General features: G+C 41.1%; 1 protein-coding gene across 1 annotated transcript in view; it reads right to left on the bottom strand.

Annotated features, from left to right (window-relative positions):
* Positions 1–13,073, bottom strand: part of POLR3B (RNA polymerase III subunit B) — a 62,922-nt gene continuing 49,849 nt past the window's right edge. The window contains exons 24-28 of the mRNA XM_077339708.1: positions 10,737–10,840; positions 9,323–9,489; positions 7,178–7,291; positions 6,589–6,762; positions 1–802 (exon numbers count right to left, since the gene is read on the bottom strand). Of these exons, the coding sequence (XP_077195823.1) occupies positions 673–802; positions 6,589–6,762; positions 7,178–7,291; positions 9,323–9,489; positions 10,737–10,840 (689 nt within the window). The 3' untranslated portion in view covers positions 1–672. The remainder of the gene's footprint in view (positions 803–6,588; positions 6,763–7,177; positions 7,292–9,322; positions 9,490–10,736; positions 10,841–13,073) is intronic.

Here is a 13,073-nt window from a genome sequence, read left to right on the forward strand (position 1 = left end):
GTATTTGAAATTTTTTATTCATTTTTGTTTCAGCTCCCTGTTAATAAAATTTTAAAAACCCAACAAAAGTCTGTGGCTTAGGTGCAGACCAAATGTTTCCACGGGCAGAAGTTCATCATCCTTAAGAAATGTCTGGCCTGTCCCAGGAAAGGGGAAGCCAGGAAACTGTGTGTCGGAATCCTTGCACTTCTAGAAATGTTACTCTGGATCCAGCCCCACGGGCAAAGCGCATTTAGACAATCAGACTTCAACTGAACACACTGGAAGATTCCACAAGACTGTTCCTTCGGTGCTCATAGATTTTAATGCTGTTTTACTACTCTAAAATTAGGCACATATGCCATAGTTGGATTATCTGCACCCTGCAGATAGAGGAAGCAATCCACTGAGCATGACTGATCTGCAGTGTGCTTCCATGCACCTCAACAGGAAATGAAGGTTGTACAGTATGGGTGCCCAATGAGTGGATGCTTAGCTTACTGCTACACCAACTGCTGCCACAACGGTCTTGAGCAATGCCTTCTATTCAAGGATACGATGGGGTGAACATGCCAACAAGGAATGAATGAAAGGCTGATTTGCTCCCTTGGTTGTTAGCTAGAGCACTGTCACTAATTCCAGTTTTGTTTCCAGCTTCCAGTTACCAATTTGTCATCCCTGGTCCTTGATCATTTACTCATTATACCTGGCCAGTTTTAATCTGGGAATAATGTTCATAGACTGAAGTTCTTGGAATAAGAGTTTACAGGCATATGGTATGCGCAGGGATGACACATGACATGAAGACTTGCAGTAGTGGCACCTAAGGGGAAGGAAAAACAAAAGCAAGGTCACTGTATGTATTCCAATAAATTAAGGAAGAAAACACATCCAAGGTTATATCAAAACATCTCATCCTAAGGGATTGGCAAGACATGTACTGAATCTGGGCCACAATCTTCTCTTTTGGCCTTTGGGTTTTGCCAAAATGGTAAAATTCACAGCTTGTATATTATTTTAAAAAAACATTAAATTTACACAGAAACCATATAATGTAAGAAAATATTGCTAATCAAAGACCTTTAAGGCATGCTAAGTGATACATATGAGCTACTGCTACTCTGTCCAATGTTACATACTTGTGTTCAAGTGAAGGCCTCTGCATTGTTATTTATAATGAGAATTTAGAATTGGAACTGCTTCAGATATAGCCAGTATCAGGCAAACTGTTCTTATGAATGAAGGTGCTAGAAAAGATACCTATATTGACATTTTCCTGCCCAGCCTGAGATTATCACAGCTACAATTCAATGGTATTTTGTTCAAATTCCTGAAGAGGTGGCATGCATGTGCAACACACTAGGGGAAAGTGTTCATATGCAACTTAAATTTTTACTAGTTTCCAGACTCTACTCTGAACCATTACTCCTCCTTTTCAGAACACCGCTCAAATTTACTTGGCAGAGAAAGAGGGGAATGATGAATCTGTCGAAACTGGATGCCTGTTGTCAAAGAACTGGTGGGTTAGTTTGAATCAAGATGTGAAATTCAGTCCATCCTCCTAACTTTCCTTTCCTGTAAAGAAGCTAAACCTGTAAACAGTTTTGCTCCTTGCACAATTTCTTCATGAACATTCCACATAGTACGGCTAATCATCATGAGATTAAATTCAATGCTATATTCATGGAGATTACATGCATACAGATTATGAACTGAAAGCATTTTTATCCATTTATTTTCCTTGAATTTATCCAGCCGGAGCCACATTTTGTGTGTCTGATCAAAACTGACTATAGATCTACGAATGTGTATGCCACAATACATATGCTAAACCTTAAAAGCAAAAAACCCTACTTTTTGTTTTATCTATTTAGTTTTAAAAACTATTTATATAGCTATATTTTGCTCCCAATTTACATCTCTTGAACTCCGAAAAGCAAAACAACCAAACAACCATATTTATTTAAACTTCCCATTTTAAATCAACTTTATCACACAGCATTGAAAAGCTTTTCCTAAGGAAAATGAAAAAAGCAGGCAAACCTTAACCAGAAATGCTGAAAATCTGAAACCCAATTATGCCATCAATGGAACCTGTGGTTTTGAAAGTTGCTCCTTTGATTTAAAAACTCACATTAATCACAGAAAGACAGATTTCAAATATAAAGCATACAAGGTGCTTTATCTTTTACTAGATCAATGCCAGCCTACATAGTATTTTGTGCTATGTTCTTGCACTTCCACTACACAATTCCAGTGCTGACTAACCTGTTGTAAATATTTAATGCAACTGATCTTTTGACAAACCAGCGGCTGCCCTGACTGCTATGCGAGTTTCTGCTGCAGCCCAGTATTACCAAGGAAACCCTCAGACAGTAGCACAGCAATGTTAATTGTGGTACTCCAATTTAGGGGTGAAGAATGAGAGTCCCCCTCAATCTAATTTGTGAGCTGAATGAATGGCTGGACCTGTACTTGCTGGAGCTAAGAGGAAAGACCACAATAAGATTTAAAAAATCCAAAAGGAAAACACTACAATTAACAGGTTTTTCTGATAATGATTGTCCAAAAGTAACGGAAAAGAACACATTAATTCAACAGCTCACAGTTTTGTTATGACCAAACAAAGTTAGTTTTTAGGAACATTTTTTTTTAAGTCAACAGCTTAACCAAGTCAACCACATTCAAGGCACAGAGCTTAGTGGGAGTGGATAGACAGGGCTGCCTGGATGTTATTCCCCAACCCTGTGCAGTGAAATCAGGAAATCATTCCCCAATTGTCTTCAGTCATGTTCCAACAGCTGCATGGTCTCCCAAGTTCAGGTGCTTGCTTCTGAGCATAGTGCGAGAAAGGGCAGGGAGGGGAGAACAAAACCTTGAGACCCACTCTTCTCTCATCAGGTGTGAGGGATGTGTGAGATACGGAAGGTGAACGGTGATGTATAAACATCTTTGGATCTTCTGCTAGCTTAGTGTGAGATCTGGGTAGTATTCCTCAGGGAAGCAATATAATCAAGAAAAAGGGGGCTAATTATTGTTGACTACTTGAAAGTTTTGGTGTAAGATGATCACTGTAGACAACATTTTCCTTACTTAGGCTGCTGCTGGACCCTCCTTGGAAATTCCCTATTTTAGTACCACCAATTCAAACTTTCAAACATTTGCTGTTCATTTGCACTGGAAACGTTACTTGGTATGTGGTCCTTGGCCATATGCCCTGCTAAGGCGAGCATTTTTGCCCTTGTGACTTCTGCATTGCTTTTAGCTCCATGTGCTGCATCAAGCGTTTCTATATAGAAATGTCTTACTAGAGTTGGAATTATAGGCAAAGGCCATTGCAGAGGTTTGGAGATGCTGTAATTGCCTAGTTTCTATTGTGTGGCTCATTATAGGGCTGCTTGGCTTCCACTATTGACAGACTGAGCACATAATCACCTAATAACGGGATAAGAAACCCAATTACAGGTTATGTCTCCCATCATACGTAAAATGAGGATTACATCCCTTAAATGTGTTTCTAGAATCTATACAGAGCAACTTACACAGTTTAAACAAGTTCTGTGAAAGTTTTACAAATGTGGTGACAAGAAATAATTGTTTAAAACATTTTTTTAATGCAACTTTATTTAAAACTACAGGTTGGGCAGTTTTATGGAATCTATTGAGATACAGACTCATGGGAACTTCAGAATTCTATGCTTGAAAACAAAATCAAAAGTTTCTAGTCCCCATGATTGTAAAATTATGTGTCTGAAAACATGCAGGTAGCATCTGCCCCAGACTGCAAACTCAGATGTTCAGAAAGTTAATCTTAGTCACCTTTCTGGGCCCGCAGGTCTCTTCCCGGCAGCCAGTTAGCTTCTTCTGCCCTAATTATTTGACACATGTATATTTTGGAGTCTCTGCTCATGCTCCCATAAAAGGTCCCAGTATCAAAATATAAAAATAAAATAAAAACACTATAATCAAAAGAACACATAACAGGACCAAAGGCATAAAAGACACCACAGGACAGTGAAATCATAACATTAAAAATGAGCAGTGTCATGGACAGTGTCACTCAGGACCATCCTTATCCATTGTTGTTCCTCTACATATTTATGAAACAGCCTAGGGGGTGGGACGTATCCAGCTGTCCAAGTTGGAATAGGGCCAATCAGGTTCAGCCAGCTTTGCCCTGATTGGCCCTACACCTGCAGCTCCCCCCCCCTCCGTCCCTGGACAAAGGATTATTGTGGAGGGCCTCCTAACAAGGGCCTCTTGGCCTGCTAGGCTGGGCCTGCTGATGAGGGCCTCCCGGCCTGCTGACTGCTCGTTAAGGACTGCTACGGAGCTCTCCGTGGGCCCTGCTAATGATCTGCCCAAGGCTACCTTAAGCTGCCTGGCTGGGGTCCAGGGGAGAAGACCCTTTCAAGGCCTGTTTTTAGGAACAGGCTTTGATGCTAGTTAGAATTGTGGATCAGACACAAAGAGGGTAGAATGTGGAAAGACAAGGAAAGCAACAAAACACTTTGAAAAACAAATGTTGTACTTGGTTTCAGAAGTCAACAAACTTGGTGCCAAGTGCATTACTGAGGGAGAGAGTTCCACATCCTCTTTTCCTTTTACTACACACTCAGTGAAAATTCCACAACTGCAGACAGGCAAATCTCCTTACACAAACAAGCATGTAACACAGCAATGTGTATTATTTACCCTGGGTATAGATTCTGTCTGCTTCAATGCAAAATAAAAATACACCCAAATCAAAACCTGTGTCTTCTCATAAATATAGCGACCCTGTACTATCATTTGCCTCTAATATTAAGGAAAATATGAGAAAAGTAATTTGCCTGAAAGTAGTTTGCTTTCATAAAATGTTTGCATAAATTGTCTTCTCAATGACCTTTCTTTGTCTCTCAGGCATCTTCTTTCACTCTGTTTCCTTCCCCACCTTCCCTACCCCTCCTTCAACTTAGATTCCCTAGGACCAGTCTTGGTCAGCTTGTAGACAGTATTGGAATTTTGAGAACAGGGAATGGGCACCACCACAAACAGCTGCCATGGGATACTTTACTGATATGAAGTCCAAAATACTGAAGATTGCAAAACAAGCACCTTCCCAGAATTGCAAACACAAAACTGAGGTGGAGTAGGTTGCAAGTAGACATGATTGCTCTATTTAAGTATTTGAAAGGTTGTCACTTCAAGCAGGCGGCAGTTCCTGTTAGCAGGTGAGGACAGGAACTGCAGTAATGTGTTTAAACTACATTTAGAATGGTATCGGCTAGATATCAGGAAATTGTTTTCACAGTCAGAGTGGTTCAGCAGTCGAATGGGCTGCCTAAGGAGGTGGTAAGCTCCCCCCACTAGCAGTCTTTAAGCAGCAGCTAGACAGATACTTATCATGGATTCTTTAGGCTAATCTTGCATTGAAGCAGGGGGTTGGACTAGATGGTCCCTTTCAACTCTATGATTCTATGATGCCTTGCTGGGTTCTTTTGAAGCATCTCCAGCTCTAGTATGGAAAAGGAAAGCCAGGACTGCCTTGTGCTTTAGAAAGGAAAGAAATGGGCACTAGGACATCCACCAGTTGGCACCATGTTGAGAATCACTACCTCAAGTCCTATAAGGTCTTCATCCTAGGGACATGTTATGCTATTTTTTAAAAGACTAGTGCAGCTAAAATGTTTTGAAGTTTGTTTCAGGGTTGGGCAAACCAACACAAGCTAGGGTTGTGCCAAATAATGCTCACCCAGTTCAAAGAACAATCCATATACTCTTTTATTTCCTCCTTCCCCAAAATACAGGCTCAAAGGCATAGAAAAACAGAGGAGGCACAGTAAACACTGGTAAGAAAAACTTATTTGCAATCTCAAACTTGGGAGGAGGAAAAAAAAAGACTATGGACTATGCAAAAGTCCAAGCTACTGAAAAAAGGGATAGTTCCATGAAGTTATTTTGCCAGCATTTTCAGTATGGTCTGATTTGGGTCTCAAATGAGGAAAGGACATTGACACAGCTGGTCTCCCCTCTTCTGAAAATGCTGTGACAGGTCGGCCACAGCTGTGTCATGGGAAGACGCATGCGGTCACATCTTCGTTTCAGTTCCTACATTCAGCTGATGAGCCCTTTTTGTTTCTCTAAAGTTTGGACTTGAATTTCCCCCCCTAACACTTGGAAGATCTCCAGACAAGTAGATAATCTTCTGCTAAAAAACACAGGGGAGAGTCTAGTTTCCTTTTAAATGATTTTGTTGTGTAAAGACATAATCCAGCAGATCTACAGGCATTAAAACACTTCACTAAAACCTTGAATAGAAAGACTTCTTAATGATCTTCGAGCACTTGCTTTGTAAAAATAACAGAGACATCACCCTCCATACTGAGATAAAGAAATTATTTTTAAAAACCATAAAAGGATTTCCTTCTTTCCATGCAACACTAGAAGTATCCTCTGCTATGCAGATCAAAGCACAGTATATTCGCTAAGTGCTATGCTAATTATTAGAGATGTATTTTCACTTGTCAGCAAACGCAGCAGAAACTTTGAAGTAGAAATTTACAGATAAAACCAAGACTCAAGGTAAGCCTCATGCAAACATGAAAACAAAATACGTTTTCTACTTACCAGCCAGAATATCCCAGCAATCCACATTGGCCACACACATCCACTTCAAATGCATCACTTGAAATCATGAGCCTTTCCAGCAAGAGCATACTGGCTCCATAGCCTATCAAGCAATCCCGTTCCATTTCTCCCAGACGTAAGCCACCATCACGAGATCGGCCTTCCGTAGGTTGCCTTGGAACACACAACAGGTAGAGTTGCTCTAGAATATTGTCTTATTTAAGCACATTTCTCCACTGAACTGCATCAACAAACTTCTGTTTAAAGAATCACTGTCCCTGATTCTGTTATGTTTACTGATATGATGTAAAATTTGCAAGTGATAATCAGTTCTTTGCAAAGACCTTCTAAAGCTTACAGGGCACCAAAGTTTTGCACTGTAGCTTCAAAATAATGTTTTGCATTTCCCAAGGCACATTTAAACTTTTCGGAATCCAAGCTCTGTTCAGAATTTTGTACAGGAAAAAAAAAAAAACTGCTGGAAAGCTGAAACTGAAAAACAGTCCTGACTCTACAAGATCAAAGTCAACCCTAATGCAATAAGCTGGCTTTTACAAACTGGAAATGGGTGCTCATGTTTCTGCCATACCTGGTAAGGACTGCTCTTGGTCCTCGAGCTCTGGCATGCATCTTATCCAACACCATGTGCTTCAGCTTCTGATAATACACTGGCCCAAAATAGATATAGGCTTCTAAGGGCTCCCTAAAAAGGAACAACGGTGAGAGTTTCAGGACTGCCATGTAACCAACCATGTAACCAACCAATGACAGAATCCTAAACATAGTCACACCTGACCTAGATAGCCCAAGCTAGCCTGATCTTGTTAGATCTTGGAAGCTGTGTAGGGATGCCCCAGGCTAGTATTTGTATAAGAGACCTCCAAAAAAATATCAGGGGTATGATGTGGAAGCAGGCAATGGCAAACCACCTCAGACAGAATTATACCCTTCTATGGGCTTAGAAAGGTATAACTCTGCTAGGATTGCATAGCAAGAGTCTTGTAGCACCTAGAAGACTTTGGAATGTCCTTCCTATTGAGGATAACCAGTGTTTGCCTTACTCTCCCCTTTAGCGATCAGGCCAAAATATTTATTTTATACTTGGGCTTTTAAACTGAATGGTTACACTTTTTAAAGCTGCTGTTGTGGCCTGTTTATAGCACAGCTAGAGGATAGATTCATAAATATTATTAGGCTGGAAAATATTTTATTTATTTATTAGATTTTTAAACCACCCTCCCATATGGCTTCAGGCGGATTACATATAACGTTATGGGGTGGTACATGGAACGACCTGAACATATAACAGTCAGAAATAATATCAACAATAATACAACAGTGGTTTAAATGAACATAATATCAATGATTTTGAACAACAATAACAGGAATGATAACTTAGATAAACCCCCAGAGAGGTCAGAATGTTGTAAGCCATGAAGGCGGTGTCTGGGGGGGGGGGGGGGGCTGTAGATGTTATTGGGTCGGAGCTCCCTTTTTCAGGCCCTGCGGAATTGTGGGGGTTCAAGCAGGGCCCTGATCTCTTTAGTGAGCTCGTTCCACCAGGGGGGGCTATCCCATCTTTCAAGGAGCTCAGGGAAGCGAAAATGGTTATCTCGTCTTCCAAAATTCCCCAGTATTTAGTTCCATGATCACAGGTTCTTCCTGTTTTTCACACAGGTCAACGGTGTAGGATATGCTCCACTAACTTGTAAGGGGAAAAAGTGGAAGTATTTGAAGCAGGGGAGGACAAACAGTAACAGCATGCCTCTGGACACATATAAAAGCCAATCTGAGAAAGAATGACCTAGAGAGATACTTCTGCAATTAAGATTCCCAGCCATGAGACTGCTTCCACAACTCATCCCCTTAAGCAAAATCAATGTACAGCTCGGCATTCTGAACCATTCCTGAATTCTTGGTTGGTAATTCTACAGAATCCCATGCTATAACTTTGCTTACGGAAGTGAATTGCAAGAATGTTCCTGTGACAAAAAACATAAGAGAGTGAAACAGTTGTTCAGATTCCCTAGAAAATGCATTAGACAGATATTTTTGACAATAGGTTGGGCAAAGGAAAAAAGTCATACTACAAACACAAGAATTTCCCTAGAAAAGATAACTCTAATGTTATTTTTTTGTTATTTAGCAAGGCAATAAATCAGCAGATGGTTCATGTTAGTGGAACAGAATATGGAGCATAGGGTTATGGTGGAAATGGTGGAAAGTAAAAAGGTAGGATTAAGACACTTTTGTAAATGCAGACATGTCGGGCCATATGGCCTTGTCCTGTTCTTAAACTGTCTCCTGTTCCTGTCTCCATGTCTCTCAAGAAAGTCCAATCGGCACAGCAGGAAGTTAAAAGAAAGCCAAGAATGCCAGACTGACTCCACAATTAGCAGAAGCTATACACAAAAAGTCCCAATGGGCAAGCACCTGCCTTCCATACCATATTTTACTACTGTATTCAATTTAATCTTATTCCAAGACCATGTAAAAATGCCTGCCAAAACTCCTTAGAATATTTTCAAACATCCTTTGTACACTCTGTCAGCTTTTAAATTTGTTTTGATGGTTTAGGGGAAGTTTTTTTTTTCTTAAAGCAATTCATTTAAGTGTGATATGCTCGTGAACAAATACAGTATTATTAGGTGTTAAACTTAAAACAAAATGAGATGCATTAAAAAATAACAAGGAAGTGCACCTCTTACCCCAGTTTCTTACAGGAGGTTCTTACCCAGTGATGCCGGATGTTACATAGTCCTTTCCTAAGTAGTTATAGCCGTGGCGAATGAGATCTTCGCACACATCCTTAACTTTACTGCCTCCAAATGCTGTTCCATAGTGAAATCTGCCATCTAAGACACCAGCTTTTCCTGCCAGAAGTTCAATGAGCTTCCCTACCTGTAAAATAGAAAACAGAAGAAAAATCAATAGGATTATTATTATTTTTTGTATCTCACTTTGAAATCTCTCTCTAGCTCCTTTACGATTGATTTTTAAATTTTCCCTGATGTGTGCTTAAGGTGCAAATAAGGCGTAATCTATGGGGAAAAAAGTGAGGATACACAAAATAAGGCAGATTTAGGCAGTTCATTCATTTAATGCCCCCAGAGGATTTGAGCCTGTGTTTGCTGAACAGTAACCCCAGTTCAGCATGACAAGCCACCTTGATCCCCCCCAGGCCCCTCTAGTACTGTATGGCAATTGAGACGACTTTCACAAACAGTTTGTGATAATGGCACTGGGAAGGCCCTACTCCTGAAACAAACAAACAAACAAACAAAAATGAGTATGCCATTGAGCAACTTGACCCTTTGAGATATGCACCTTAGGTAGCCCACTGGATCCTAGAAAGAAATCTAAAGTTTACATTTACCATCATAGCTGCTTTGTGGGTCAAACTGATATATGCCTTGTCTTTCAGGAATCTGAGATGCCTCTCCAAAAGACAGAAAGGACTATCAGATATCCAAGCAACCCTGTCTCTCTAGAACCTCTTGATATTCTGTGGAAGGAACTGGGGAAATACTCTCACTCTCCAAATCAAAATTACTTAATTTTTTTGTTCCTGTTTCTGGAGGTAGATAGAATGAGCAACCTGATCCAGGATATGCTTCTTCAGTAAGAGAAAACGCCAAGAATGCAGACAAACAGAGCCCTATTGGGAAAGCCTGGGAACAAGCAAAATTTTGACTACAGAGAATTCACTGCTTTGTAAACGGAGGGTCTACGTCCCATTCAACAGCAGGTAGAAGAGTAAACAGATATGAAGGCTAACCAAATCAACGTCTACCGAATTTATCTATAGGCAGAATGACAACCTCTAAAGGAGGTTCTAACTCACTGTCACTGGTTATCCCTTCTACAACAGTCATTAAGAAGATGAGCCTGCCAGATTATTGAAAGTGTTGGCCAGGAAAATAAGAGACATAAAATACATATGGGGTAAGATATTAGACCAACTACTATCAGGAAAGGAAAGCACAAACATCCACAATGCTCACTTGACTGGCCCATTCTGCCTTATGAAGAATAACGCATGATGTGAAAGGCTGCATTATTCTTTAACTAATTGACACCTTTTATCTACACATGAAGAGGTACGGACATCCAGTTTTGAAAATGCATTGACTTGAGACATTACTGACCGTCATACGTGATGGGAAGCCATGGGGATTCATGATAATATCTGGGCAGATTCCAGTGTCACAAAACGGCATATCTTCTTGAGGCACAATCAGTCCACAAACCCCTGGAACATAAGAGTATCTTTCAAATAACAACAAAAATACAATGCATATTGTCGTGCCAGTGACAACTACTAAAGACTCTTGTATTGTCTCCTCTCTCAGGGGGCACTTCTGGACAAGAGTTAAGTTTTACATTAGCCTATACCAGTGGTCCCCAACTTTTTTATCACTGGGGATCAGTCAACGCTTGACAATTTTACTGAGGCCCGGGAGGGGGGGTAGTCTTTGCCGAGGGACGCTGCCGCTGCCTGAGCCCCTGCTCCGCTTGCTTTCCCGCATGCGCCCCTGACTTCCTGTCGCCCACTGGGGCAGTGCCACGCCGAGGGGGAGCCCCAGCCATGACAGCTGCTGGAGAGCACCAAAGGTGAGCTGGTGGCAGAGTGGCAGGGCAGCGCCCGAGGCAGCAGCTGGGCAGGAGGACGAGAAGGAGCCACGGCCCGGTACTGACTGAGCTATGGCCCGGTACTGGTCCTTGGACCGGGAGTTGAGGACAGCTGGCCTATACAATATAATTCCTTGAGAACAGAACTGGGATACTAGAGGGTTTCTAGGCATAGAAACAGAGAAGAGCGAGCGAGCTGTTTTTTTATACCCTGCATTTTAGCTTACATACATCTTTCCTTTCCTCTCCCCACAACAGACACCCTGTAAGGTAGGTGAGGCTGAGAGAGCTGTAACAGAACTGCTCTACAAGAACAGCTCTAAGAGAACAGTGACTAGCCCAAGGTAACCCAGATAGCTGCATGTGAAGGAGGAGGGAATCAAGCCTGGTTCTCCAGATTAGACACTGCTGCTCTTGACACCTTCATCAAGCTGGCTCTCTGGACAGGAAACTCTAGACGGGGGAAGGAGGCTTTAACCTTTACTTCCGTGCCATGTTCCCAATGGAAATCCTTCTCACTCCTGAGGCTGGTATTTGACCCACAGGAGAAGACAAAACCACTACACAGTTCCTACACAGACACACATACCACAGCATAGACAGGCAATCTTTTGTGGGAGGGGGATTTTCACAGGAGAAATGAAAACGCTCCAATCCCCAGGGAAAAGGCCCTAATCTCAACAAGTATTAGAAAAGCCTGCAGAAGAAATTTTTACTATACCGCTATAAACACACATGAGAATGCACTATATTACCATGTAATGCACTGTATTACTGCGTAGTATTATATGAAATTAAACATAACACCATCCTATACTGCTTAAAGACTTAAACCAATGATCAATTTAAGATAACCTGGTTGCATCAAACCACTCTCAATATTCTGTGAGTTTTGTTAGGGCATTCATACAAAATGATGTTTCATTTCTAAAAGCTCCAATCCACCAAGAAATCAGACTAGAGCTAAGGGTTTTATGGCAGTCCTTAAAAATAGCACTCCAGTATCCCCTACTCAGTCAACTCAGTTTACTGGTTATGTTAAGTTTCATGGGCACAACTGCCTTAACTCCCCCCCAAAAAAATATTCCTATAAAAGGATGCATGCAACCCAGCAATTCCAGAAGTTTGCAATTCTGCCTGTTCTTTCAATGTTTATGAAAAACATTTCTCCCTTCTCTAATTATGAGTAGTCTAAAATAAATTAGGGAGCAGAAACGAATGTCTTAATACACTTCCCAATCCCCTGGAGAACACTTTACATTTCAAATTAAACAGGGCAGTGTATTTTTTTATCCTTTTGATGAACTGGAGACAACAGTTTTACATTACTGAGCCACAGAGATATTTCAAGAACACTCAACAGGGATTTGTTTATGGGGGAAGAAATGGTGATATGGGTACCCACTCAGAAGAGAGAAATTCTTCCAGAATCCAATTAAACACAAAACATGGACTAAATATATGGGGTTGCAGTTAACAAGATGAGAGTGATACAACAGTGAACTCATGATTATGGCAGAGAAAACATACACACCCACTACAAACCATGGTGATAACACATTTCGTGGTGATAACACCCAAATCACCTCCACCCCCCCATACTTTTCTCACATATGAACAAGAAACAACTGACCTACCACATGATATTTACTGTGGGGTTGACCAAATTTACATTCTTTCCCCTACCCCTACCCCTACCCCTGCCCCCCCCCCCCCGCATTAAAGAAAGTGTTTGTATCAGGACGAAAGGGCACCTGTAAGCCAAAAATCAAATCTTTGCTAAACTTAAAATTACTTTAGGCGCTGAAGCCCTTTTATACGCCAAGACAGTTCCCATAGCAGACAGCCACTGT

Source organism: Paroedura picta, chromosome 5, assembly GCF_049243985.1.
Source record: "Paroedura picta isolate Pp20150507F chromosome 5, Ppicta_v3.0, whole genome shotgun sequence".
NCBI classification, from domain to species: Eukaryota; Metazoa; Chordata; class Lepidosauria; order Squamata; family Gekkonidae; genus Paroedura; species Paroedura picta.